This window comes from Trichosurus vulpecula, chromosome 8, assembly GCF_011100635.1.
Source record: "Trichosurus vulpecula isolate mTriVul1 chromosome 8, mTriVul1.pri, whole genome shotgun sequence".
Taxonomy (NCBI): domain Eukaryota; kingdom Metazoa; phylum Chordata; class Mammalia; order Diprotodontia; family Phalangeridae; genus Trichosurus; species Trichosurus vulpecula.
Genome location: NC_050580.1, coordinates 89,947,792 through 89,973,459, shown reverse-complemented (window position 1 = coordinate 89,973,459; position 25,668 = coordinate 89,947,792). Strand labels below are relative to the sequence as shown.

General features: G+C 41.4%; 1 protein-coding gene across 8 annotated transcripts in view; it reads left to right on the top strand.

Annotated features, from left to right (window-relative positions):
* The window catches only part of TACC2 (transforming acidic coiled-coil containing protein 2), a 311,227-nt gene that overhangs the window by 85,618 nt on the left and 199,941 nt on the right, over positions 1-25,668 (top strand). For all 8 annotated transcript variants that reach the window (XM_036734240.1, XM_036734243.1, XM_036734241.1 and 5 more), the window contains 2 exons: positions 2,162-7,588; positions 8,189-8,296. In XM_036734240.1, coding sequence (XP_036590135.1) covers positions 2,162-7,588; positions 8,189-8,296 — 5,535 coding nt within the window. The remainder of the gene's footprint in view (positions 1-2,161; positions 7,589-8,188; positions 8,297-25,668) is intronic.

Sequence of the window (25,668 nt, the reverse complement as noted above, 5' to 3'; positions counted from 1 at the left end):
AAAATGACTACAAATCAGTGACTGATAAACTATGTATAGATTACCTCCAGCAAAATTTTGAATTCCAAAACAATTTCTCCCTAAGTGTATTTGAGTCTTAGCTCTGACACTTACTAGTTATATGACCTTGGTTAGTATTTGTAATAATAATGATAATACATTTCAGAGTGATTTAAGATTTACAATGTACTTTTTCACCATATTTTTGTGTTTGGTCACAATAATAGTACTAGCTCCATTTTACAGATGAGGAAAGGGAGTCTCAGAGAGGAAGTGATTTTTCTTTGGTCAGAGCCAGCGAATATCAGCACCAAGTCTCTTGACTCCCCGTCCAATGTTCTGCCTGCTGTATTAAGCACAATTTCAGGTCCTTTATCTATAAAAGGAGGATAATAATTCCTTTCAAATTTATTCCACATGTAGACTTTTTTTAGTCTGTACCTATGGTGTTATAGGTATGGGGAATTCCCAGCATGGAGATTACCTCTCCTAATGAAGATTAGTGAATATTTTTGGGTTCCAAATTTTCTCTCCCTCCCTCTCCTCCCCCCTCCACCCAAGATGACATGTAATCCAACGTAGGTTCTACATTTACCTTCACATTGAACTTATTTATATAATAGTTCAGTTGTAAAGAAGAATTATAACCAATGGAATGAATCATGAGAAAGGAGAAATGAAACCAAAAAAGAAGGAAAAAAAAGAGAGCAAAAAGTTTGCCTCAGTCTGCATTCAGGCTCCATAATTCTTTCTCTGGATGTGCATAGCTTTTTCCATCACGAGTCTTTTGGAGCTGTATTGATGAGAGGAGTCAAGTCTATCAAAGTTAGTCCTTACAGATACTGTATGTCTGTAATCATGTATAATGGTATCCTGGTTCTGCTTCCCTCACTCAGCATCAGTTCATACAAGTCATTCCAGATTGTAATGAAGTCCATCTGCTCCTCATTTCTTATTACACAACAGTATTCTATGACATTCATATACCACAATTTGTTCTGTCATTCCCCAGTTGATGGGCATCCCCTTGATTTCCAATTCTTTGCTACCACAAAAGAGCTTCTATAAATATTTTTGTACATATGGGTTTAGTCTTAAAGAATTATCTGGTGTAGGAGAGGGTAAGTGATTTGCCTAGGAACGCATGGTCAGTGTGTGTCAGAAAAGAGACTCGAATTCCGGTCATCCTGACTCCAAGGCTAGCCCTCTATCCATTAGACCGTGCTGCCCCTCACACAAATGGATATTTGTTTTAAAGCATAATTTTGTGCACATGGATTTTTCTTCTAATATATAGGAAGTATCTTTGAGGATATGAGACATGCAGTTGTAGCTCAAATTGTGCTTTATAGTTTGTTTTCTGAAGTTTGAATCTGATTCTTGTGTTTTGTTTTGTTATTTGGGGTGTGTGTATCTGTGTGTGTACGTGTGTGTGTGTGTGTGTGTGTGTGTGTGTGATGTCACGTCGTGTCTGTCTTTTTCTCCCAGCAAGGGAGCTGGTTGCACAGTGCCCTGAGTCTGAATCCAGCCTCAGATACTTCCCAGATATGTGACTTAACCTCTGTTTGCTCAGTTTCCTCAACTCTAAAATGGGATAATAATATCACCTACCTTCCAGGGTTGTAGTGAGGATCAGATGAGATAGTTGTAAAAAGTGCTTAGCACATGGCCTGGCACATAGCAGTAGGCATTAGATAAATGCTTATTCTCTTCCCTTCCCCTTCTCCCAGCAGCTCCTGACTAGCACAAGGTAATGTCAGAACAACACATTGAGATTTCCTGCATGAGTTACTGCGCAAGGGTGAGGGCATTTTTAATGGATGGGGGAGTGTCACACAGCAGCAAGATTCCTGTGAGTCAGGTGAGCTGGGTTCCTGCCCTGGCTCTGCCCCAGTTCATCTCAGTGATGTTGGGCAGGTTCTCTGGTCCTCACTTTCCTCATCTCTAAAATGTGCAGGGCTTATACCATCTCACTAAGGACCCTTCCACCACTAACATGCTGCCATCTCCTCTCCACAGTAAGTCTGCCTGCATGGGAGGAATGACCCCAACACCTAACACCTTAGTTGCTTTTTTTTTTGGGTGGGTTGGAGAATTTTGTTTGCTATGCTCTTCTGTCCTCAATGATAATGAACCAATGAAACGTTTCCATTGTTGGCAGCATCAATCATGGAGTCACCAGTGGCTACACAGTGAAGGGTGCAACCAACCCCAGTTCATGTGCTGTGTCTTTGGAGGTGACTGGACAGAGAAGTCTCCTACAGGAAGACCAGAAGACAATAGCATCTGCCTCCTCGTCCCACCCAGCTGAAGGAACACAAGAGAACAGTATCTCTGTCTCCATGCCTTTTGCAGAACATATCCAAGATATTCTCCAAACAAATCAGGCCTTGGCCAGTGAAGATGGACTCATCCTGCATGGTAACCTAGGGGAGCCCATGCCAGACACTACAGAGGAAGACCAAGTGAGACTTGCCCCAGTGGTAGATAGCAGTGTGGAGACCAGCCTGGTCACTACTATTGTTCCTGTTGATGATGGAAAGAATGCACCGAGGGAAGGGGGCAGGGACTCTTCTTCTGATCATGTTATCTTGTTACAAGAAGATCCAAGGACACATTCAAGGATATTGGAGCCATTTAAACCGATGGCACAGCTGTCTGGGAAGGGTGATTCACATAGCAGCTCTTGCCCCCCTGGGAAAGAAGTTGGAGATTATGTTACCACTCAAGAGGCCCTGCAGAATCCAGAGCCCCTGCAAACAAATCACGAGGCCCCAGCTGTAACCCAAAGAGGTGAAAAGAACACAGATGGGGTAGATGGCCTGCAGTTGAAACAGGAGACCCTGTTACTAAATGACACTGCCCCAAGCACATCAGATGGAGAGGAAGGCAAAGTGCTGGTGAAACCTCAGAATTTGGATGATGATTCCAAAGTCCTCCTCAATGTCCACTGCCAAGATTTTAAGGATGTAGAAGCTGCCCAAGAAAATAAGGCAAATGCCGCTCCTTTGGAATATAATCGGGAGCCAATAGCAACTAATCTTCCCCTACCAAATTTACCCCAGAATCCTGTCCTGGATTCAAAGGCCAAAGGTCCTTCAAGGGAAGCTGTTACCATATTCGATGCTCTAAGCCCCTTTCAGAGTGGGACACAAGAAAAGTTATCTGATAAACTAGGCCCCAGTGCCGAAGGAGATGGGCTTAAACCTGTACTTTCCCAAAGAGAAGAAGTGTGTCTGATTTCCAGCATGGGTTCAGAGAATATTCCAAATCCAGCTGCTACTGTTGCTGAAATAAGACCCAATTGTTTGGCCACAGAGACTCCCGTTGTCTTGGCTACTGAGACTCTTCCAGACCCCACAAAAGGGTATCCCATCACAGATGTAGGAATGGTACCAGGGAATTTAGATTTAAGTGGCGAGAGCAAACATTCTGAGATGAGGCCTAAGGAAGATCCTGTCCATTTATCTAAGGAAGAAATAGAAACTCCCACGAATGAAGGAAAAACAGAGAGAATACAAGGAGCAGTTCCTACTGTGTTTCCCAGTGGGTTGAATGAAAGCATGGGGGGGAAGCTGGAGGGGAATGGTGAAGGCCAGGCACTTGTTGATGCTGAAAATCAAAATGGCACTAAAGAAGAAAATCGAAGCGATAACTCTCAAGAAAAGGAAGTTCTTGCACAGGATACCAAATCCACAAAACCTATGCATTCACAGGAGGAGACCTCACTTGATTCCAGTGGCAGATCCAATCAGGGAGTGAGCGAAACAAACTACACAAATTTGGAGCCCAGCTTGCTGCACCATCCAGAGTCAGCACAGTTGCCAAAGGACACAGTTCTCATGGAGCTGGAGCAGCCTGAGAATCAGTCAGAAAACTCAGCCTTGTGCTCCCTGCCTTATGAGATGACTGATGGAATCTGTGCTGTCAGTACATGCGGTCTACTCCCTGTGCACTGTGGGAGCAGTGACGTTCAACCTGTTGAGCAGGATGGAGATGAGGAACAAATTACTTCTACAGAAACTAGTCTAGAGGTTACAGGCCCAAAACCTGAGCTCCCAGATACTCTTCAAGGTCCTGAAGGAGGGGAAAGAATGGAATCTGTTCCTATTGCAGAGCCTGGGAAATTTGGTATGTGTGTCTCTCCGGAAGTTGATGCTGATCCTGAAATCCAGGAGGCTGAAAGTAAAGGACAGGGTAACCAATCAGTTAAGGTGCTTTGTAGCAAGGATGCCGAGGACCTGCTGGTACCTAAGGTTGGACCTTTAAGTACTCCTGCAAATGCGGAAGTTGGACAGGAATTCAACCCAGATGTGAAAAACCATCCTGATAATGAGACCTTGACTAAAAAAAGTGGAACAGAGCCTCAGGGGCCAGTGCAGAGTCAGCAGGGAAATGCATCATCTGCAGGTGACAGCAAGGCAAGGATCACTCAGTTAGGAAATCCTGAACCATCAGCAGGGACTTGTTCCCAGCAATCTCCCTCATGTTCAGAATTTTCTGTCTCAACGAACTTCGGTGATAACACCTCTCCCTCTGAAAGTAGGAAAGAGATTCCTCCAGATGATCTTGAAGGAGTGAAGACCAGGACTGAAGAGCTCTCAAAAACCGTACCATCCGCAGAACTTGGGGAAAACTTGAACTATCCTCCTCCCCGCAGTGGACAAGAGCCAAGTCCAATATCAGAATTCCAAAATATGCAGTATGAAGAAAGTCTGAATGATATCCAAAGTTCAGGTACACATGATTCTAAGGAAAAAATTTTGGACAGTCCTTCAACAGAGCAGTTGGACTCATCAGCACCAACAAGAGAAAAGTGGCCTCTAGTGATGGACCAGGAGAAACAGTGCAGTGGTAACCAGTCCTTCAGTATTTCTTCTCCTGTTGTGGTCAACTTAGAAGACTCTTCTCTTCCAGATAACTTAAATGTTAAAACAGAAGAAAGTTGCTGCACTAGGCAGATGCCTGACAAGCCCCAGCAGGAAAAGGAGGATGCTTTGATCTCAGACACTCAGCATGAAGAAACATGCCAAGAAAATGGGTTTTCTGAGGCAGCTGACAGGCATGCACAACCCAGTGGCTTAGGTAATACAGAAGACGCAAGTGAAAATGAGGTAGGGGCTCCTCCTTGTCACCTAGGTATACATCCACCTATTAATGCTGCTGCTGACATTCAGCCTGCTCCATCAACTGGCAATCTCAACACTATACCTCCTGATGCCCCAGAGAAGGTGCTTGATGAAACGTCAAATAACAGTCAGCTTCTGTTGGACACACAGGAGAAAGTTGAGCTTCCAGCCCCCTCAAACCAGGAGATTCAACAGCATCTGTCACTCAGTAGCAAAATTAGCCCCCAGGAGGACCATGTGAAACAGAATTTTGAAAGTATATCTGCTGAAAGAGGAAAGAGTGTTGACCAAGGAATTCTGGCTACATGTCTGGCATCACAGGAGCTTGGAGAAGCTGTTCCAAACAAGGATTTCCTTCAGACTGAATGCAGACCTAAAGTGGATGCTGAGCCAGCTCCCAATAGTGGTAAGAGTGAAGGCACCTTTGTCTCAGGTAGTCCCTGCCAAACTGGGCAGAAGTCTGGCAGCTGCAAGAATGACTCACGGCTCAAAAGTGAAATGGGTGGAATTGTCAGTGATGTCTTGAGTACTTCAGCATGTCAGACCATCTCAGACAGGGAGCAGCCAGAGCTGCCGACTGCTGGGATATCCAGGCAGACAGTAGTGGTAGCTCCTGAGAATCTTAACCTCAATATAAACACTGCCGTTGGAAGAAAATCAGAAGATAGCCAGACAAAGACTGATTCCTCTGAAGAGCCGAGTGTTTCTGGTGAAAGTTCCTATAGTGAAGGAGAGTCTATGTTCACCTGCAAGGACTCTGTAGATTTCCTTACAGTTTACCTCTCACCCACATTGAAGCCTGCCCAGGCAAAGGAAGAAATATCTGCAATTAAATCCAAAGAGAGCCAAAACGAGAAAAACTTCAAGACCCAGACAAGGAGTTCCGGGGAAAGCATTCAGAAAATGGCAGATGTCCCTAGAGAGGATGCAGAGGAAAGTAAGGAGAAGGCAGAAGATACCTCCAAGGCACACAGGGACACATCTGACTGTGAGAACTCTGCTTTGGGACAACCTAGCATGATGGCTGGATTTCCTGATTTCAAGGCACACATCAGCAAAATATTTGAGAAATCTGTCCTTGGTGCTTTGACCACTGACCGTCCACAGCTTATATTGCAGGAAAAGGATGGGTTTTCATGGAGCCCCATGGGAAAGGACTCTTTGGTGCAGCTAAGCACAGAGAAGCATTCACATCATGGTCAAGGAGGAGACTACATCATGATTTCCACTACTCGTGTTGGGCAAGGGGTAGACGCAAAAGGTAAGGAGCAGGATTTGACTTTGGAGACTGTCTCCTGCCAAACAAACCCAGACAAGATGACTTGTCAAGAAGGTATAGTCACAGAAAAATCACCAGGCTTAACTGCTCCCACCATGAAACAGAACCTGATAGATACCAACTTGGAAAAGAATGGAATTGCATCTGGTGTCTCGCAAAAAGAAAATAAAACAGAAAACTCTGAAACAGCTGATGAGAAATATATAGGGATCACATTTGAGCATCAAAAGCTTCAGGGAGGAAAAAAGCAGGGGTTATTTTCAAGTCCCCCTTTAGACATTTCTGTGCAGAAGACACCTTTGGAAAATACCACCCTCTCTAAGGGTGAAGAGTATTATGTCATCTCCCAGGTCCATAGAGAGATGCCTTTATCTCAAGAGGGTCTGAATCCTCCAGGAAGCCAGCAACCAGAAATATCTCCCAGCAAAAATGTGCCCAAAGATGATGAACTCTATGCTTTGATTGGCACCAAGGAACTGGACAACAACCCAGGACTTGCGCATGTCCAGGAAATTTCCTCTCCACCTAGGGACATCCCAATCCCTCCAGCTACAGGCAATAAGCGGCTCAGTGCTAGCATGCCAAGGAATGAAAAGAGGCCCCAAGATGGTGACAGTGCTCCTGATGACTCAAGAATTTTGGAGAACCCAAGAACAGAAAACATTCTGGATTTACCAAAGCCCAGTGGGCCTTTGACACACTCTATAGTTGATTGCTTCAAACAGGAGTTAGGTTTGCAGAGCCTCCAGCTAGGTGTCTTACAAGAACCTGACCCAATGATAGAAAAAGCTCCAAAAGCAAAAAGTGAAAATTCTTTTACTAAAGTAGAGTCAGAAGCTCAGACCTCTGAAGATCAGCCCTTAAAAGGCAGCCCTGAAACTGGTACTTTGAGAGTGTCATTTAGCCCAGGTTGTGACTCAGCTCTACAAATGAAGCACCCTAATCAAGGCCCAGAGGCTCAGTGTGGCTCCTTGAAGGCAGTTCTGGGGATGGAGGAGAAGGCTGCTTCTCAGTGTTTAGAGAACCAGGCTGGGAACCAACAGACTGACCAGCATTCTGAGCATGAATTCTCACTACCTGACAAGGATGACAAGTTACCTGTCTGCTCACCTCTTGGGCCAGATAAAGGACAAGTCCAGAAACCCCAAGATGTTGTTTCAGAAGAGGGACTCACAGAAAGGTACTTAAGGCCAATTAATTCTTGTGGGGATCATCATACCTTTTCCAAGATTCATTAGAGATTAACCTGACTAGAAAAGTCAGTAGGGTGTATATATGGGTGGGCTTTCGGGGAATTCTGTCCCCTTTATCCAACTGCCCAAATTCTCATCTGCTAACTTCTCTCAATTGCAGCAATTTAGACTTAAAGCCTAAACAACTGAGGAGAGAAATATTTGAAGAATCGTGACAATTACTAATTTATCATGTGTTTTCTTCAGTTCTTTCAGTTTAATTTAAAACCGTTTATGCTCTGGGGATTGTAGTGTCATAGGTTAGCAGTCATTCATAGAGTATGGCTTTGGTTCCGATGGGAGTTCAGATACATCTGTTTTTTAATCTGGATTTGTTTAGGAGGACCATATTTTTTGGAGGGGGGGAAGGTTGATATGCTTCAAATGTCCCCCAGAATTGTTGAGTGAATGAATTTAATTTTTTTCTCGTGCATTTTAGTTCAACTGTAGCACGAAGCTCTCATTGGAAAACATGTGTTCATTCAGAGAAACATAGAGATGAAAACCAGCTAACAGATTGTACTTGTTGCTTTCTTCCATCATCTCAGAAAGAGCCCCGAGCCTGATCACTCTCTTCTCCCTCTGGTACCTGAGAAGGATGCTCTAGATGTTACGGCCCGTTCAGCCAAGTCCAACGAGGATGACAGAGTAGAAAGGTACAGTGACAGATCTCAGTTATTTGGAGAATCATCATGCTGTGTATAAATGTAAACATTCTAGATGTCCTAGTCTCCTGACTTTGGATCCTTAAAAAAAATGGAGAAAATGGCCACTCTGCATACTTTAGCACTTACACTGGCAACACAGTAATAGAACAAAAAACCTTCTTTTGTTCATGTCCTGGGATGTTAAAAAGGGGATTTCTTTCTCTTTTAAGCCCATTTTAATTTTGAGGTAAATTTGCTGAACATTGATCCAGTTTCTCATTCCACACCCATAAATCTACTTGTTCATACAACTCTTGCTCTCCCGAGACCCTCTCCGGGCCTCCGTTTTTTCATTCTTAAAATGAGGAGGTTGGTCTTGGTAGAATAATTCATAATCTTCCTTGCAAGTCTAAGTCATATAGATTTTGGCGCGTGAAAAAAGACTTTGATCTTGGGCAAGTCAATTAATCTACCTATGCCTCAGTTTCTTTATTTTTAAAATTAAGGGGTTGGACTTGATGGCCTCTAAGGTCCCTTTCAGCTACCAACCTATGGAATCCCAGACTTTACCATCCCCCACCTCATCCCCCCACCCCCACTGTATTTCTCTTGCCTGCTGCATGAAGACTCCACCCCCCCACCCCCAGTAGACCTTTTCTAAGTGAATTGTCACCTAATATTGTTGAAAAGATGCTGCTTTAAAGTGGTTTCCTTTGGGATTTTCTGGACTATGAATAAAACAGTGCAAAGTTAAGATACATGTGTGAATAGACTGTGAAATTCTTTTAAGGCTTTAACTCTTTTTGTGGTTCTCTGTGTGAATATATGTGTGGTGGATATTAGACTTTAAATTAGTACCTGTGGCTGGGGAGATGCATTGTACCAAACAGCTGCTGGCATTTTGTAAACTATTTGATTAATATTTTGCACATGCTTTAAGAATGTATGATCACCTGTTTTTCGAGTCTGAACACTTCTTCCTTCAGAGGCAGCTGCCTTCAGTGGCCTACAATAGCAACTCTGTTAACATGGTGCCTGGGTGTGCAGGTGCCCAGTGAAATGTATGCATATTCTTCATAAACATATGTAAAATTAATCTCCAGTTGGCACTTGTTTCTGCTACTGATTTGTCATACAATTCCCTAGGGCCTTTGCTGGTATGTATTTATCACATTCCCACTTAGGGTGTAGGAAAATATTTGCTCAGCAGGACAAGAATAGGGCTGTTGTTTTTCTTTTTTGCATATAGATATGTATATAGAATATATTATTATTAAGCTCATCTTCATGAGTTCAAATCTAGCCTCAGGCATTTACTAGTTGTGTGACCCTGGACAAGCAACTTAACCCCATTTTCCTCAGTTCCTCATCTGTAAAACGAGCTAGAGAAGGAAATGGCAAACTACTCCAGTATCTCTACCAAGAAAATCCTAAGTGGGATTACAAAGAAGTGGATACAGATGAAAATGACAACAACAGATTATATACATGCATATATATATATATATATATGTGTGTGTGTGTGTGTGTGTGTGTGTGTGTGTACATATGCATGTATATAAATATTTCAGATGCTTGGTTTTTCATTAGTCTGTGAATTGCACCATTCTTTAGGGAATCAGGGGTCCTGCAGATAGTAGGTATTTAAATACGGGGAGGCATGATGTTGTAATGGAAAGAGTTTAGGATATAGAATTAGAACACCTGGATTCAAGTCTGGTTCCCTCACTGTCTGGCCATATGACAATGGGCAAGTCATTTGACCTCTCTAACCCTAGTCTTTATGATGAGGAGAATGACACATGCACCATATACCTTATGGGTTTTTTTGTGAGGAATAATTTTGTCTACTATAAACTACGATTCAAATGTGAGATACTATGCATGCACAAAAGATGCTGGGTGGGTCATGATGATGGACAACAGATGGGCTGCCTGACTAACAGATTGGGTCCCATGTGAATACAAATAGCTAAGAGTCTGAAAAATTGATGGAATGAGCTAATAATCTGTTCCTTTGCAACATGATGGAAACATGGATCTTTGGTTCTCATCTGCTGTAAATTTATATCATTGAATTGGTTTGAATATAAAATTAGTGTTGCAATTACTAATTTTTCAATTCGGACTTAGGTTATTGGATAATTTGGGTCAAAGTTCTTCCAGTTTACAGATGGGAAAATTGAGGAAAGAATAAATATAAGAAATCTTTTGAAAGAAGAATAGGTAAGATTTGGTGAATGATTGGATTGCACAGAGAGAGAGAGAGACAGGCAGACAGACACAGATAGACATACACAGACAGACGGGGCGGGGGAGGGAGAGGGAGAGGGAGAAAGAGAAAGGAGCAAGGAGCCAAGGGCAGCTCTGAGGTTTTGAGATGGAAGAATAATGGTGCTATTGATAAAAAGAGGAAGACGTAAGTGGGGTAGTAGGCTTTAAGAAAAGGTTATGAGTTTGGGTTTAATTATGTTGGATGAAATAACATATATTGCTGTATATGGCTGTTGAATTTATAACCAAACTTTCTTGTCTTTATTTAAAAATCCCTTATAATTGGAGGATAATGATTGTTTAATGAGGCAACGATGATGGATGCTGGTCCCAAATAATATGGAATACCGTAGCTTAACTACGGGTTAAAACTTTGCCTCTGATGCTTCTCGTTTATGTGACCGTGGGCAAGTCACTCAAGGAAAGGAAAGGGAATAAGCCTTTGTATAGTGCCCTCTATGTGCCAGGCACTATGATAGGCATGTTTTACAAATATTATCTCATTTAATCCTTGCAACAATCCTGGGAGGTAGGTGGTAGTATTATCTCTATTTCACAGTTGGGAAAACTGAGGCAAACGGGTTAAATGACTTGCTCAGAGTCAAACAGCTAATAAGTGTCTGGGGCTGAATTTAACTCAGGTCTTCCTGGTCTGGGCACTCTATTACCCTACTCTGTGCCTCAGTTTCCTCATCTGTAAAATGAGCATGTTAGAATAATTGGTCCATGGGTTACCTTCTAACTCTAGCTCTCTGATTCTATGATCCATGATTCCTGCATATGCCCTCACAATGGAAGAAAAGGTGAGCTTTGAGGCTTGAACTATTCAGATGGATAATTGATGATTTATTCCTTTACAATGGACTGTGACTATCTGGCACGAAAGGACATAAATAGCCCAATTAGGTTAGAGAATGAGTTTTTGGCTTTTCTTTCTTGCCGAATGTGGTCAGCTTTGGCTTGGTCCTCCTAGTGACAATTAGCGCAGAAAGTTCTTCAGAGGTTAACGAAGGGACTTGATGTTTATTCTGTGCGTGAAGCTAGGTGTTATGAAACTGGAGAAATTGGAGAAGGAAACGAGCAGTCTCGTGGCATTGTCTTTTCTGAGCACCTGCAGCATTGCGCCCCGTGTTGTCAACGGAGCAGCTAGGTGGCACAGTGGATGGAGCACCAGATCTGGAGTCAGGAAGACCTAGGCAAGTCACTTTAACCTCTGTTTGCCTTAGTTTCCTCATATGCAAAGTGAGGGTAATAATGGCTCCTACCACGCTTGTTGTAAATCAAATGAGGTAATAATTATAAAGTACTTAGCAGAGTGCCTGGCACATAGTAAACGCTGTATAAATATTAGTTAGGATTATTATTCCTCAGGCTGATTCATGTGTCAGTGACCTGGCTATTGGCATTGCCACATGTTTTCCTATATTCTTCTGAGAGTTATCAGATCTTTTCTCTTCTTTTTCCTTATCTTCCCTTTTTCCCTTTTTGACACTGGGTTTACCTCTCTTGCTGGAAGTACAGCAGCTACTCAAGAGATGAGCCCACTACTGATCTGTACAGAAGCTTTGACCTGCTCTGCTTCAAACCTGTTCCCTTCCCCCCCTTCCCCCTCACATCCCCCTTGGAGCTCATGATACTACTGCCAGATTTAATGCAGACAATCTATCAACTTTAGCCCTACTGAAGCTCAGAACTCCCAAACTCAAGCAAGTCACCAGCATTATTCATCTGGTAGCAGGAATGCACCACCACCACCGGCTATCAGATCTTTTTTCAAAAGCATTTTATCCCCCTGACTTTCACTTAAACTTATCCAGGATAATGCTCACTATGGACCCAGATCTATCAATCCCAGTGTTTTATATCTGTGCATTCTGTGAAATCTATATGTATACTTTTAGTTTAGAATCTTTTAGGCTCAGGATTTAACTAGTTCTCCAAACAACCAGTTTGGATTATTGAGTTTAGATGCTAAGAGAGAGTCCATTGTACTCTCAGAGTCCTATGATGGGAGAATCAAAGGTCTCTAGAAAGATATAGACAGAGACCTCTAATTCTCTTTACCCCAAACCCTCACAGAGCCGAAGTGGGAAGTGATCAACAAAGATACTGAGCATGTCTATGAGAGGAAGTGGATAATATCACTTGGGGAAGGGACAGGACAGGAGGGATAGGGCAGAGGTTTGGTTCAACACCAGTTTCTAGTGTGATGGCAATGAGAGCATTTAGCGGGAGCAGAAAATGTAAATGCCAAATCCAAGGGAGTTGTCAAGAGCAGAAACCAAACACTGTTTGCTGGACAAGGAAGGATGTTAAAAAGGAGCCCATACTATATGGGGGCATGTAATAGGAACACCACCATAGGAAGGCCAGGACTTAGAAACTAGGGAGAAGTCAGAGATAACAGGGACTATGTTTGGAGTTATAGGAGAAATGATGGACTATATGCCTGCCTGTCAAGAGGTGGAGAGGGCTGATTACAAAGGAACTAGTATGTTAGAACCCAGACGCAAGACACTATAGGCTTCCGTTGTTACCTTCCACTGCTGTGTTAAAGAGGAGCCCAACTAGCTGTCTCAAATAAAATGACCGAGAGATCACCATTGGGGCAATTTGGTCAATGGAGTCTCTTACATGGAGAAATCATAGGCAAATGTCTCCTTGCCTGGTAATCTAGCTTGTAAGAATTGGTGCAAAGTTTTCTGGAACACCGTGATCCTGCCATGAGGAAATTGACTCATTACCCTCATGAGGGTTTGTCTACCATCTTACGACTTTATGTGGATGGCTGAAAAGTGTTTGGAGCTCCTCTAGGCAGTGAGAGAGTCACCAGTGTTCCTGTGTTACTCAGGGCTATGGTATTTGTACTAATGACGGTAGGTGGGGCACAAGCAAGAGACAAACAAGATCCACACATTATTACTCAAATCCTTCCATGGACCTGTGATGTCACTGATCTGGGAGTTCCCTCCTATGATGTTGACAGATTATAAACTCTCCCTCCCTTCCTACCCTTGGCAACACCTCTTCATGTTTTCCTAGACACGTGATTTTCATTAGACATGTGATAATAAACTGTTGTTGTTTAAAAAGTGCTTTAGTTCATTCTATTAGTTGACCCTCACAGCAACCTCCTGATATTGGTAGTGAAAGTAGCATCACTGTTTTAAAAATAAGGAAATTGGAGGCTCAGGTCATGTGAATGCCCATGGTCACCTAGCTATTAAGGGACAGAGCTGCATCTGCCTTTAGTGCAGTCCTCTCTTCACTTAATGCATTGCTGAAATTGAATGGCATAGCTATGGCTGCCAGGCAGAGAAGGTAGGAGTCTCTAGACTTAAACTGAATTCTGTCCATGGTTCTCTCTTCTTTATATAATGGCTGTTTTTTATTCCCTCCCTTCCTCTCTACCTCCCTCCCTCCCCTCTTCTCTCTCATCCTGCCTTCCCTCTTTGTTTCCTGCTTTCTTCCTTTTTTCCCTTTCTTCCTCCTTTCCTCCCTTCCTCCTTTCTTTCCTTCCTTCTTTGCCTCCTTACTTCCTCACTCCCTCCTCCTTCCCATTTTCCTTCCCCTTCCTCCCTTCCTTCTTTCCTCCTTCCTTGCCTTCCCTTCTTCTTTCCCTTTTCTCCTCTCTTCTTTCCTCCCTTCCTTTCTCTTCCCTCCTGCCCTCCTCTCTCCCCCTTCCTTCTCCTTCCTTTTTTGGACAGGCTGATGATTTGGTCAACAATCCCTCATGGATAGGATGTTTTTTTCCATGATCTCTATCTGTGTTCTTAAATGACCAAGAAAGCCCAGCTGAGCCTGGAAGAATTTACAAGAGTGCAAAGAGGAATAGGCACTCGTAGAAGTTTGTATTTGCACACCATGAGAAGTGTGGCACTTCAAATTCATTTGGCATAATCCCAGCTGGCCCTATGCTGTCACTCATCCCATTCCCTACGATGACTATTCCAAACTTTTCCTTCTCTCCTACTTTCCTTAATTTCACTTCCACCGCTAACACTTAGCGATGATTAGGCATGAATTCAGAGGACCCCTGATGAAGCACATTACCCACCTCCTAAAAGAAAGGTGATAGACTCAAGGTGCGGAGAGAGATTACATTTTTGGATGTAGCCATTAGTGTGGATTTGTTTGATTTGATTATGTTTGTTATAAGGTTTTTTTTAATGGGGGGAAGGGAATCTGAGGAAGGAAGGAGAATAGCAATAGCGATGCAAAAAAACAAAGAAGGAAAAGAAAAATAGAGCCATTGAAAAATTTTTATATGTACAGAAGAGAACAAGGAAGTTCTAAAAGAAACACATTTAAGGAGGATAGATCTGAGAGTAACATGTTGAATTTATCGTAGAATTTTTTTTTAAAGCAAACTAAATGAAATAAAGATTCACAGTTTCATTTACAGCCCTCTTTTTATACCCTACTTTGTAGCTGGAAATGCTAATTTTAGGTGTTAAATTCAGAAGAAAATAATGAAGTTACTAAAAACAAAACCAAGCCAAAATTAGGAACATGTTTATAGTCCCTTACAATTATATATCTATAATTTTGTGATCTTCCCTCCTAAATCTGTTCTTCCTCTTAACTTCATGATTTCTGTCTGTGGTGCTGGTCATCTTGTCACATTCAAATTATTGGAAGTGGTTTTAACTTTCTTCTTACTATCTCATATTCATCATTTACCGGGTCCTGTTGATTGCATTTCTACAAAATCCTTGCTACTTACTCCCTTACCTTCTATTCCCACTGCCTTAACACAAGCACTCATCACCACTTGCCTAGACTATTACAATAGCCCTGTAATAGATACTCTTGCCTCCATATTTTGCCTCCTCTGGTCTATCCTTGGGCAACTAGATAGTTCAGTGGGATAGAGCACTGGGCTTGGAGTCAGGAAGACCTAAGTTCAAATCCAGCCTCAGATACTTACTAGCTGTGTGACTCTGGACAAGTCATTTAAACTCTGTTTGTCATAATCCACTGGAGGAGGAAATGGCAGACCACTCTGGTATCTTTGCCAAGAAAACCCCAAGGACAATATGGTCCATGGGGTCCTGAAAAGCTATACTTCTGTTGATGCTTTTTGTTGTTATGTCACATTGACTTCTAAATGTATCCCTCCCCTGCCCAAACCCATGTAGCCATCTTTTTTAAATATATATTTTATTCCCTCTATTATATGTTAAAACAATTTTTTAAAATTTGTATTTTTTTAAGTTTTGAGTTCCAGATTCTGTCCCTCTCACCTTCCCTTTCCTTCCCCTCCCTGAGATGGAAAGTAATCAGATGTAGGTTATACCATGTAAAATATTTCCATATCAGTCATTTTGTACAAGAAGACCTGAATAAAAGAAAAAGAATGAAAGAAAGAAAGTGAAAAATAGCATTCTTCAGTCTGTATTCAAACGATATCAGTTCTTTCTTTGGAGGCAGAATCCTTCATCATTAGACCTATGGGAGTGTCTTGGATCATTATATTGCTTAGAATAGCTAAGTCGTTCACAGTTCTTTATCATGCAGTATTGTTCTTATGGTGTACAGTGTTCTCCTGGTTCTGCTCACTTCACTTTGCATCAGTTCATGTAAGTCTTTCCAGGTTTTTCTGATAGCATCCTGGTTGTCATTTCTTATAGCACAACAATATTCCATTTTAATCATATACCAAAGCTTGTTTAGCTATTCCCCAACTGGTAAGCATTCCTTCAATTTCCAATTCTTAGCAGCCACCACAAAAAGAGCTACTATAGATATTTTTGTACAAATAGATCCTTTTCTCTCTTTTTAAAAAATGTCTTTGGGATACAGACCTAAGCCATGGCATTGCTGGATCAAAGGATATGCACAGTTTTATAACTCTTTGGACATAGTTCTAAATTGCTCTCCAGAATGTAGCCATTCCTTTTAACAATGATTAAAGAAGAAAAAGAAAAAAAACAGTTCAGCAAAACCAACTAATGTTGCCTATGTTGGCTCCAATATCTCATACCCATAGTATGTATTACCCTCTGCAATGAAGCCTTGTCCAACCCAGCTACATCCTCCACATTGAACTTCTTGGATACTTCCTAGTCCTTAGTAAAGACCTTCTGCTTTGAACTTCACTTTCTGAAATCTTCTGCCTTCACATTTGTTTTATACTTCTCTAAATTTCATATGAAATGTGATGTACCGTATTATCATTATTTCTAATCTCCGTTTTTCCTCCTTCTGCTCTGTGAGCTCCACGAGGAGATGGATCATCTTTTTATCTAAAGTTTTTATTGTCTTCTAATATCTAGAATAACCTTTACATACAGCATGTATTTCAACAGATAAATAAAGCTAGTTGAGTGAATGAATGCATGTATATATCTTCATGTAGGATGGAGTTGAGCCATAGTTTCACATGAGAATACATAAAATCCTGGGATTTTAGAGGAATGAGGGAGTTAGATTAGGTGATACAATGGTTCTTTCATCTCAATTTTTTTCTCATTTGTTCTTAAAATGGTCATTGAAACCCTTGCTTTACTCTTCTCCCATCCTTTTCTTCTACACCTCCCTTCTTGTGTCCATTTCTCCCTGTATTCTCAATGTCTTCTATAGTTAATTACAAGTTTTACTGATGCCTTTCTTTTCCTTTTCTTTTTTATATCACGGTTGTTTCTTTACTCCTCCAGGTTGAACACACCCTTGTAACAAAGAAAAACAGTTAAGCAAAAACACCTGGCACAAAGACCACTTCTGACAGTGTATATATACAAGAAGGGAACAGTAATTGTTTGGGGAGCCTAAAACTGGAAATTTTGTTTATATTTCTGAGCCAGAAGAACTGCCCTCGCTAAACACACTTCTAGATTCTTCGTCTCACCAATTATGGCCATGCCTGGTCTACCACCACAGGGAGTTTTCTCATTTGATGAAATTATGTCCCTGAATTTAGACAGAGCAGTGTGAACTGCTAGTGCTCTGTGAACCGCTTGAGTGCCCACTGATGCTCGCTTTCCTTCAGCACGGCCGCAGACTAAACCATCTGAGGAGAAAAAGCTGTGAGGGGAGGGAAAGGGGGAGACAGACTGATTGTAATTTGCTGAGAAAATACACTGTTGGTTCCAAAATAGTTTTGAGACCTTGTTCTCTTGCCTTTTAGCTCTTTCTCTTTCCCTCTCTTTTTCCCCCTTGTTTCTCTTTCCCCTTTCCCCTCTACTGCCAACTGCATTCTTGGAAAGAACTAGCTATAACACTATGATTTACAGTCTGAGAATAAGGTTTTATATTAGATTATGGGCACAGCTATGTAAATTAAAGGAGAAAATACTAGCCTCATTCTCTTTGCAACTCTGCTGAGACCTTAAAGCCAGGTTATTTTCTCAGATTGTTCCAGACATTGTCTTCCTTTAGCTTTTTGTAGATTTCATGGCATAGTCAAGAGTAGGATGAATTTTAAACAATCTCTTTAATCAAATGGCAGGTATAGTGGAAAAGACTTGGCTTCAAATTCTGACTCTGTTTATTACATTGTGATTATGGGCAAGTGTAGTCATATTTGGGAATTCTTGTGCCCAGGGCAAATTCGGGGAAGGAAAGGGGCAGAGGAAGGATAGTATGCTCTGGATGTTAGAGAAGGGGTAATCTGTCTCCTAGAGGGTCTAGCCTATAGCCCCACAGCCTGGCTAATGGTCCTTGATCACCCAACTAGAGAAGATAAAGAAATTAAAGAAGTGGCATTGGGGGAGAGGGTATGGGGTAGAGAAAGGCAGGCCCTAGGGGAGGTACATCATGAGAATGATGTCTTGGGATGGCACCCCTTGGTGGGGTAAGGAATTGTGATTCACCCTGCAACATGGATTGGGTCAGCGGAGTGCCATGAGGCATGGAAAATGAAGTGTGGCTTCCTTGGATGTTCATACCCTGGGATAAAGCTCTAGTTGTTCTGCCCTAATTATACTTCTGTGGGAAAGTAATTTAACTTCATTGACCTTTAGTCTCTTTACTATTTAAAAGGGGGTAGTAATATTTGTACTACTTATATCAGAGAGTTATATCACACCATGTGTATGGCATCAGGTGGCAAGAAGATGACCAGGGTGAAATGTAAAGCATGGCTAGGGCCAAGTGACACACTCGCCCATCGGGAGAGCCCCTCACCTCAGGTTGGGAGATGAAAAGCTGAGAGGGTTAAGTCACCCAGAACATTGCCCTAAGAAACATCAATTAAAGTGCTATATAAATGTGAGCTATAATCTTAAGATATGCTGTGATAGAAGCATAAACCAATTCTTAACCAAATGTATTTGTTCACAAATTTGCTGAAAATTAACTAATAGGATTGGATCCCTTAATTAAATCGTACTGTCTTCTAGTTTCTGTCTCTTCTGCTACCCAATTATGTGACTCGGGTCAAGCCTATTGACCTCTCTGTTCCTCAATTGTATTGTCTATAGCATGGAGATAATAACATCTGTTCTACACCCCAGGGTGGTTATGAGGACAAAATGAGATAGTAGAGAACAGTACTTGGAAAAATAAAGCACTGTATAAATAGTATGTATCATAATAAAAGCCTTGCTTAGAAACAGATGTAACATTTTTGCAAAATTATCTCTAGGTCTCAGAGATCTTTTTGAAATGTAGCTATATTATAACTTTTACAATCTGTAATTGAAAGAATATTTATTTTAGAATATCTCTGACGTATGTGTGTGTGTGTATATATATGTATATATATATATTTTTGGAAGGATCAAAGATCATAGAATCATAGATTCAGATCTGAAAAGACCTTTTGAGGTCATCTAGTTCAAGGTCCTCATTCTATAGATGAAGAAATGGAGGCCCAGAATGATTAAATTGCCCAAAGCCCCAAATCACTCAGAGGCTCTAGACCCTTTTTAATTAATGCTTGATTTTTAAAAAATATTTTTGTTGACATATTTTATATTACCTAGATTTCTCTGGGTCCTTTCCTTTATGCTCCCCAGAAAGCAATCTCTCATGACAAAGAATTTAAAAAGGAAAGAAAAAGAGAAAAAATTAATTAAAAATGACCCATACGTTGAAAAACATCTGACGTTAGATGAAATATTGCACATGCATGGATGTAATCACTTCAAAAGAGCAGGGGGAGTTATCTTTTCCTGTCTCTTCCTTGGAGCCAAGTTTGGTCTTTATAATTTCACAGCATCCAGTTTCAATTTTTTTTTTGTGGTTTTTATTTATATAGTTGGAGTCGTTGTATATATGATTTTTCCAGTTCTTGATGTTGCGTCAATCCGAATCTTTCCATACTTCTTTGTATTCATCATATTCATCCTTTCTTACAGCACAATAATATCCAGTTACATTCATAGACCACAATTTGTTTAGCCATTCTCTAGTTGATGGGCATCTGTTTTCTTTTTTCTTCGTTGCTACCACAAAATGTACTGCTATGAAATTTTGGAATTGTAGAGACCTTTTTTTTGCCAGTGACCTTCTTGGGATAAACCTAATAGTGGAATCTTTGGATCAAAGATTATGGATATTTTAGTGCCTTTATTTGAATAATTCCAAATTTTCCAAAAATGTTGTACCAATTTGTAGCTCCACCAACAATGCATTAGTGTACCTGTCTCACTCAGACTCCTCCAACATTGACTTTTTCCATCTTTTGTCATCTTTACCCATTTATGGAATGTGAAGTGTTTGTTTTGAATTATCTTTTATAATTATGATTTGGATCACTCTCGAATGTGATTTTTAATATTTTGCAGTACTTCTTTTAAGAATTGTTCATATCTTTGGCTACTTTTCTATTACAGAATTTTTATCCTTATTATTTATTTAGCACCTACTAAACATTTATAGAAGGGGTGGTACTGCCTTCTCGGAGAAATGCCATGATAATCTGGGCCTTCAGGTTTGTGAGGGATCTAAAAGCAGCATCTTATACTACTCGGTCTTTTAGATTTAAAGGGACCCTGTCTGATCACACTGTTAACTAAATCCAGCAAGCCAGCATGGGAGGAGAATAATCCAACAGCCATTTAAAAGTCTTGGGGGAATTTAGAATTGAAGGTGGTAATTATCCAAATTAAACATGGACACATCACTCCCCCCTCTCTTCTGGAACCTTTAATTACTATGACCTGGTGGAAGCCCTGACATCAGATTTGGATGCAGCCTTATTTTTAGAAACAATATTTTGGGACAGGCTATTATTTAGGAGAGAAGCGGCCTCCACAGTGGACCATGCAAGTCTGAGCACTTTGGGTATAGGTGTCCATTTTATTTTTGCTAAAGAGTGACTGGAATAAATATACAAGAGACTCACTCTAATGGTCTAGGCAATATTGTTCACTATCTCATATAGATTCATAGATATATAGAAAGTTAGAGCTGGAAGGGACCTTGGAAATCACGTGGTCAAACTGCTTGTGTTGGCAATCAAAATGGGCTCTTAGCACTCAGTTCAACCAAGTGCCCTTGAAGAGTTTGGCCTTTGTTTCCTTGATTAGATTGGGAGTCCTTGGTGACCTCCTTGCCTCAGGGGAGGGCCTAGTTTACATGGGTTTTAGTGGCACGTTTGGGACATCAGAGGCTTTTAGACCATGTGGGTTTAAGTCACCTCTTTGTGACGATTTTAGGTCACATGGGTGAGTAGCATGTGTGACTCACCCTTGACCCTGAAACAGATATAAAACCAGGGGTTGACTTTCTCTTTCTCGGAGCTCTGAGCCACAGGAGAAGTGGCATGTGACTCTGGGCCAGCCGTTGTCAAGCTTCCTGGCTTGTGAACTCAGAGGTTGATGCTTTTTGGTAACTATGACTTGTGATTTGGTCCGTTTCTAATGTATCTTGGTATTTGTATTTGCTCTGAAGTTCAGGGTGCTGGCTTTTTCCCCTGAACTAAGTGAATGATGTCTGTATGCTGGATTAAAGTAAGCTTGTTAACCCCTTAATGTTGCTTTCCTTAGTAAAGCAGATCAAAAGAACTTATGCTGGCAGTGTTCTTGTTGTTGGGCTTGTGTTGCTTTTTCACCCCCACAGCAGCTGCTAGCCGGATTGTTGAAACACTGCTTCATTTTGCAAATGAGGAAACTAAAATGTAGAGTGATGAAATAACTCACCCAAGTATTCAGGACCCAGGGAATATAATGATAGTGATTAATAATAATAAAAATGATAATAACAATAATAACATTCATCTTAGGCTTTAAGGTTTGCAAGGACTTTTATGTAGGTTAACTCATTTGAGCCTCACTACAACCCTGCGAGGAAGGTGCTATTATCATCACCATTTTACAGTTGAGGAAACTGAGGCACAGAGGGGTTTGCCCAGGGTCACACAGCTGATAAGTGTCGGAGACCCTCAAACTCAGGCCTTCTTGATTCCAAGTCCTGTGCCCTGGGCTGCCCCAATTGTTGGAAGAACTGGAGGCTGTCTTTTTAATGCTGCTTCGCCTAAAGGTAAGTTTCTTGGAAGCACGACCCGTACCTAATCTCATCTTTGTCTATCCTCAGCATGCAGCACAGGGTCGCAAATGGTAACTGCACTGTTAGTATTTGTTGTATTAACTTGGCTGTTGTATTAACTTGTAAGGGCTGTTAGTATCAAAGTATAATTAGATTTCAAGCTGGAAAGTGGCACAAAGGGCAATGAAATCTTTTTTGTTGTTGCTGTTGAGTCGTTTATCAATCATGTCTTCGTGACCCCATTTGGGGTTTTCTTGGCAAGGATATTGGGGTGGTTTGTAATTTCTTCCTCCAGCTCATTTTACAGGTGAGGAAACCGAGGCAAACAGGGCTGAGTGACTTGGTGGGAGTCACCCAGCTAGATTTGAACTCAGGAAGATGAGTCTTTCTGACTCCAGGTCTGATACTCTATCGCCCTTGGAGCTTCTAATAGAATCTTAGAGGTCATCTTATTCCAACCCCTTCTTCTTACAAATGAGGAAACCAAGGCCTCAGGATCAGGACTTGCCTCAGAATCACACAGGCTGTGTGTAGCAGAGCCAGGGTTGGAACCTCAACTGTCCAAATCCACAGCCCTTTCTATTTGTATTACACTGACTCAAATAGCATGGCACCATGATAGTTTATGAGAATCGCCTTATGACAAGTATCGTCCTCTGAATCACCTTTCTGATCAGGCTTATAAAGGATGTCCCTCATTTGCCTCTGCATTAAGTGGTTCACTGAGTAAAAGCCCAGAACAATGATGTGGTTTTTAAATTGATTTCCTCATGCTGTTAATGTGCTAAGACACTTACTGGTGGGAAAAGAGCTTGAAAAGTAGCTTATTGTCTAAACGTGGCCTAACTTATCAGGGGCCTGGCTTGACCTTTTCTTCTCCAGGAATAGCAAATAATCCAGTACTAAATATTTTCCCAGGTTTGGTGACTCAGGTATGGATTTCCTAACTCTTTCCCTGTTTTAGGCACACATTGGAGTAGGATCTGATTACTGACACTTTTAGGGCCCCTTAATCCACTTTCCATTAGGAAAGTTGTTATTTGGGAAAAAAATAGTCTCAGGAGGGTGGCCTATTTCTGTTCCTTGGAGGGGAATTTTGTGTGTGTGTGTGTGTGTGTGTGTGTGTGTGTGTGTGTGTGTGTGTATGTACATGTACTTGGATCAGCTGCTGCATAGATGCCAAGACTCAGTATAAAAGATACCTTGGGGTGTGCCAGTGTGCTTTAAGGGAAAGCTCCAAGGTGAAGGTCAGAAGAACATTATTTTGTCTCTGCTGTGATTTAGACGTAACTTCTAGACAATTACTGTCGTTCCCTGATCTTGGTCTGCTGTCTTCCACCTCCGTGCATTCATACAGTTTGCCCCCTCATACCTAGAATGTATTCTCTCTTCATCTCTGACTGTTAAAAGTTCTTTTTCTTCAAGTGCCCCTTTTCCACAAAGCTTTCCCAGACCATTCTCTATAGCATCACTCACTCCCCAAGTTTTCCTGAAGCATTTTGTCTGGCTCTCTCCCTTTTCTCCATCACATAATACAAGGATTATACTTAATCTGTGCATGAAGAGGATCTCCTCCCACCCCTAATCCCCATTACCCCCGGTGGCATGGGAGCCTTCTGCAGCACCTACCACAGTGTCTTGCCCATAATAACCACTAAATAAACGTTTGTTGAATTGAGATGAACCCTTACAGAGGACCCATCGATCTTTGAACAAACATTTTTGGGATCCTACTCTGTGCTTAGGTGAAAGATACAGAGTCTATAAAATCACTACCCTTACTATCAGGGACTTTAGATTCAGTTGGGGTGGAAAGACTGGCCCTTGTGAACAGACACCACAGTACAGGATAGGACTAAATTATGGGGAACAGACTGTGTTGCCCAAAGTTTAGAAGAGAGAGCTCTCTGAAGGCTGGGGGAATCAGGGAAGGCTTTCTTAAAGAGACAGGACTTAATCTTGGCTTTGAAGAACGGGCAGGGTTTTTGTAGGAAAGAGAGGCAGGAACCTCCAGGTAAGGGAATAAGCTGGGATAAGCCATAAAGACAGGAATGAGCATGGCGGGGAGGAGAACAACCTTAAGGGTCAGTGGGAGTATGTGCAGTTGTTGACTTTCATATAATCATACAGCCTGTGCCAGTTCTACCCATTACTAACGCCTGGAACGTAGTAGGTGTTGAATAAATGTTGATTGATTAATTGATTCAGGAGTCCCCTGTCTGCGCTCTCCCGACCTCTGATATGTGGATGGCTTCCCTCCTACATAAAACCATGTTTTTCAGGGTTTCCTAGGTTCTCCCCTATCTCACATCTAGGAATCTGATGGATATTTCCTGGGGACCTCATAGCCCTTCCCCCTACTCTACACCACTTCTTCCCCAGAATCTTTGATAAAAAATTAAATAGAACTTTTGCCCTCTGTTATTATTTTTCCTGTGCTTATTTTAAACAGGACAGACTCCATTATAACTTTTCAGAGTCATTTCACTGTTATTCCCCTTCACCTATTCTCCATTAAAGTTGAACCAACCTTTATTGCTGCTCCTGGTACTCAGCATTCTATCTCCTGCCCATGTATCTTTGCAGACTCCCTGCATGTCTGGAATGTACTCTGTCTTTTGAATCCTCAGCTCATTTCAAGGCAACATTCCGCCTACCCTTGATATTTCTAGCTGGTAGTTCTCTCTCTCTCTCTCTCTCTCTCCCTCTCTCCCTCTCTCCCTCCCTCCCTCCCTCTCTCTCTCTCTCTCTCTCTCTCTCTCTCTCTCTTTCTCTCTCTCTTTCCCTCTCCCCCCTCCCCAAATTATATTGTATTTATCTGATAGAACATATATCAAGAGTCGAAAGAATGTAAGCCCCTTGAGGGATTTTTTGTTTTGTTTTATCTTTCTTTGCTTAGCTCCTAGTACAGGACCTTGGACAAAGTTCATGCTAAGTAAATGCTTATTTTATTGAATTTTAATACTTACTGTAGTGAATTGTATTTAATTTAAAATTGAATTTTAAGCACTTCAGCAAATGTACAGGGTACAAGGTAAAGGAATATCATTTATAGTTGGTAAAATATGATGGTTATGGCCACATGGAATAAGAGACAATATGCCAATAAACAGTTTGGTATATTGGTACTTCCCTCTACCACCCCCTATCCCCCTGCCCATTTGCCAAAATTAAAATATAATCCAGAAAAAACGCCTCTGACATATTGAGAGAATCCTTTATGGAGGATTTCTGAAAAGACATATAGAAATATTGTGCAAGATAAGAAGGTGTGAAGGGGTTTTCAATTTGCATTAATGGAAAGAGTTCCACACCATGAAATTGTGGATTTGTCAAAGTATAGTCACTTTTATTTAAAAAAAAGGTAGGCACCAAAATTTTGTTAGGAAACAGACCTCCTAGAAATATTTCTATAATAAATTCAATATCATCATATCACTATATATAGTATATTTTCTAGTAAAATAACATATTTTAAATTTCTGAGATAGGATCTATAAGGCTGATTGGGGGAGCAGGTCTTATACATCATGCCATTGCTCCGGACTCTCCAATTTGAGGCACTTATGAAACTGGAAGGTAGGACTGGCTACAAATGGCAAAGCCTAAAAACATGTATGTGTGCAGACCATTCAAGCACTGCAAATGGTGACAATTTCGTCTAACACTACTCA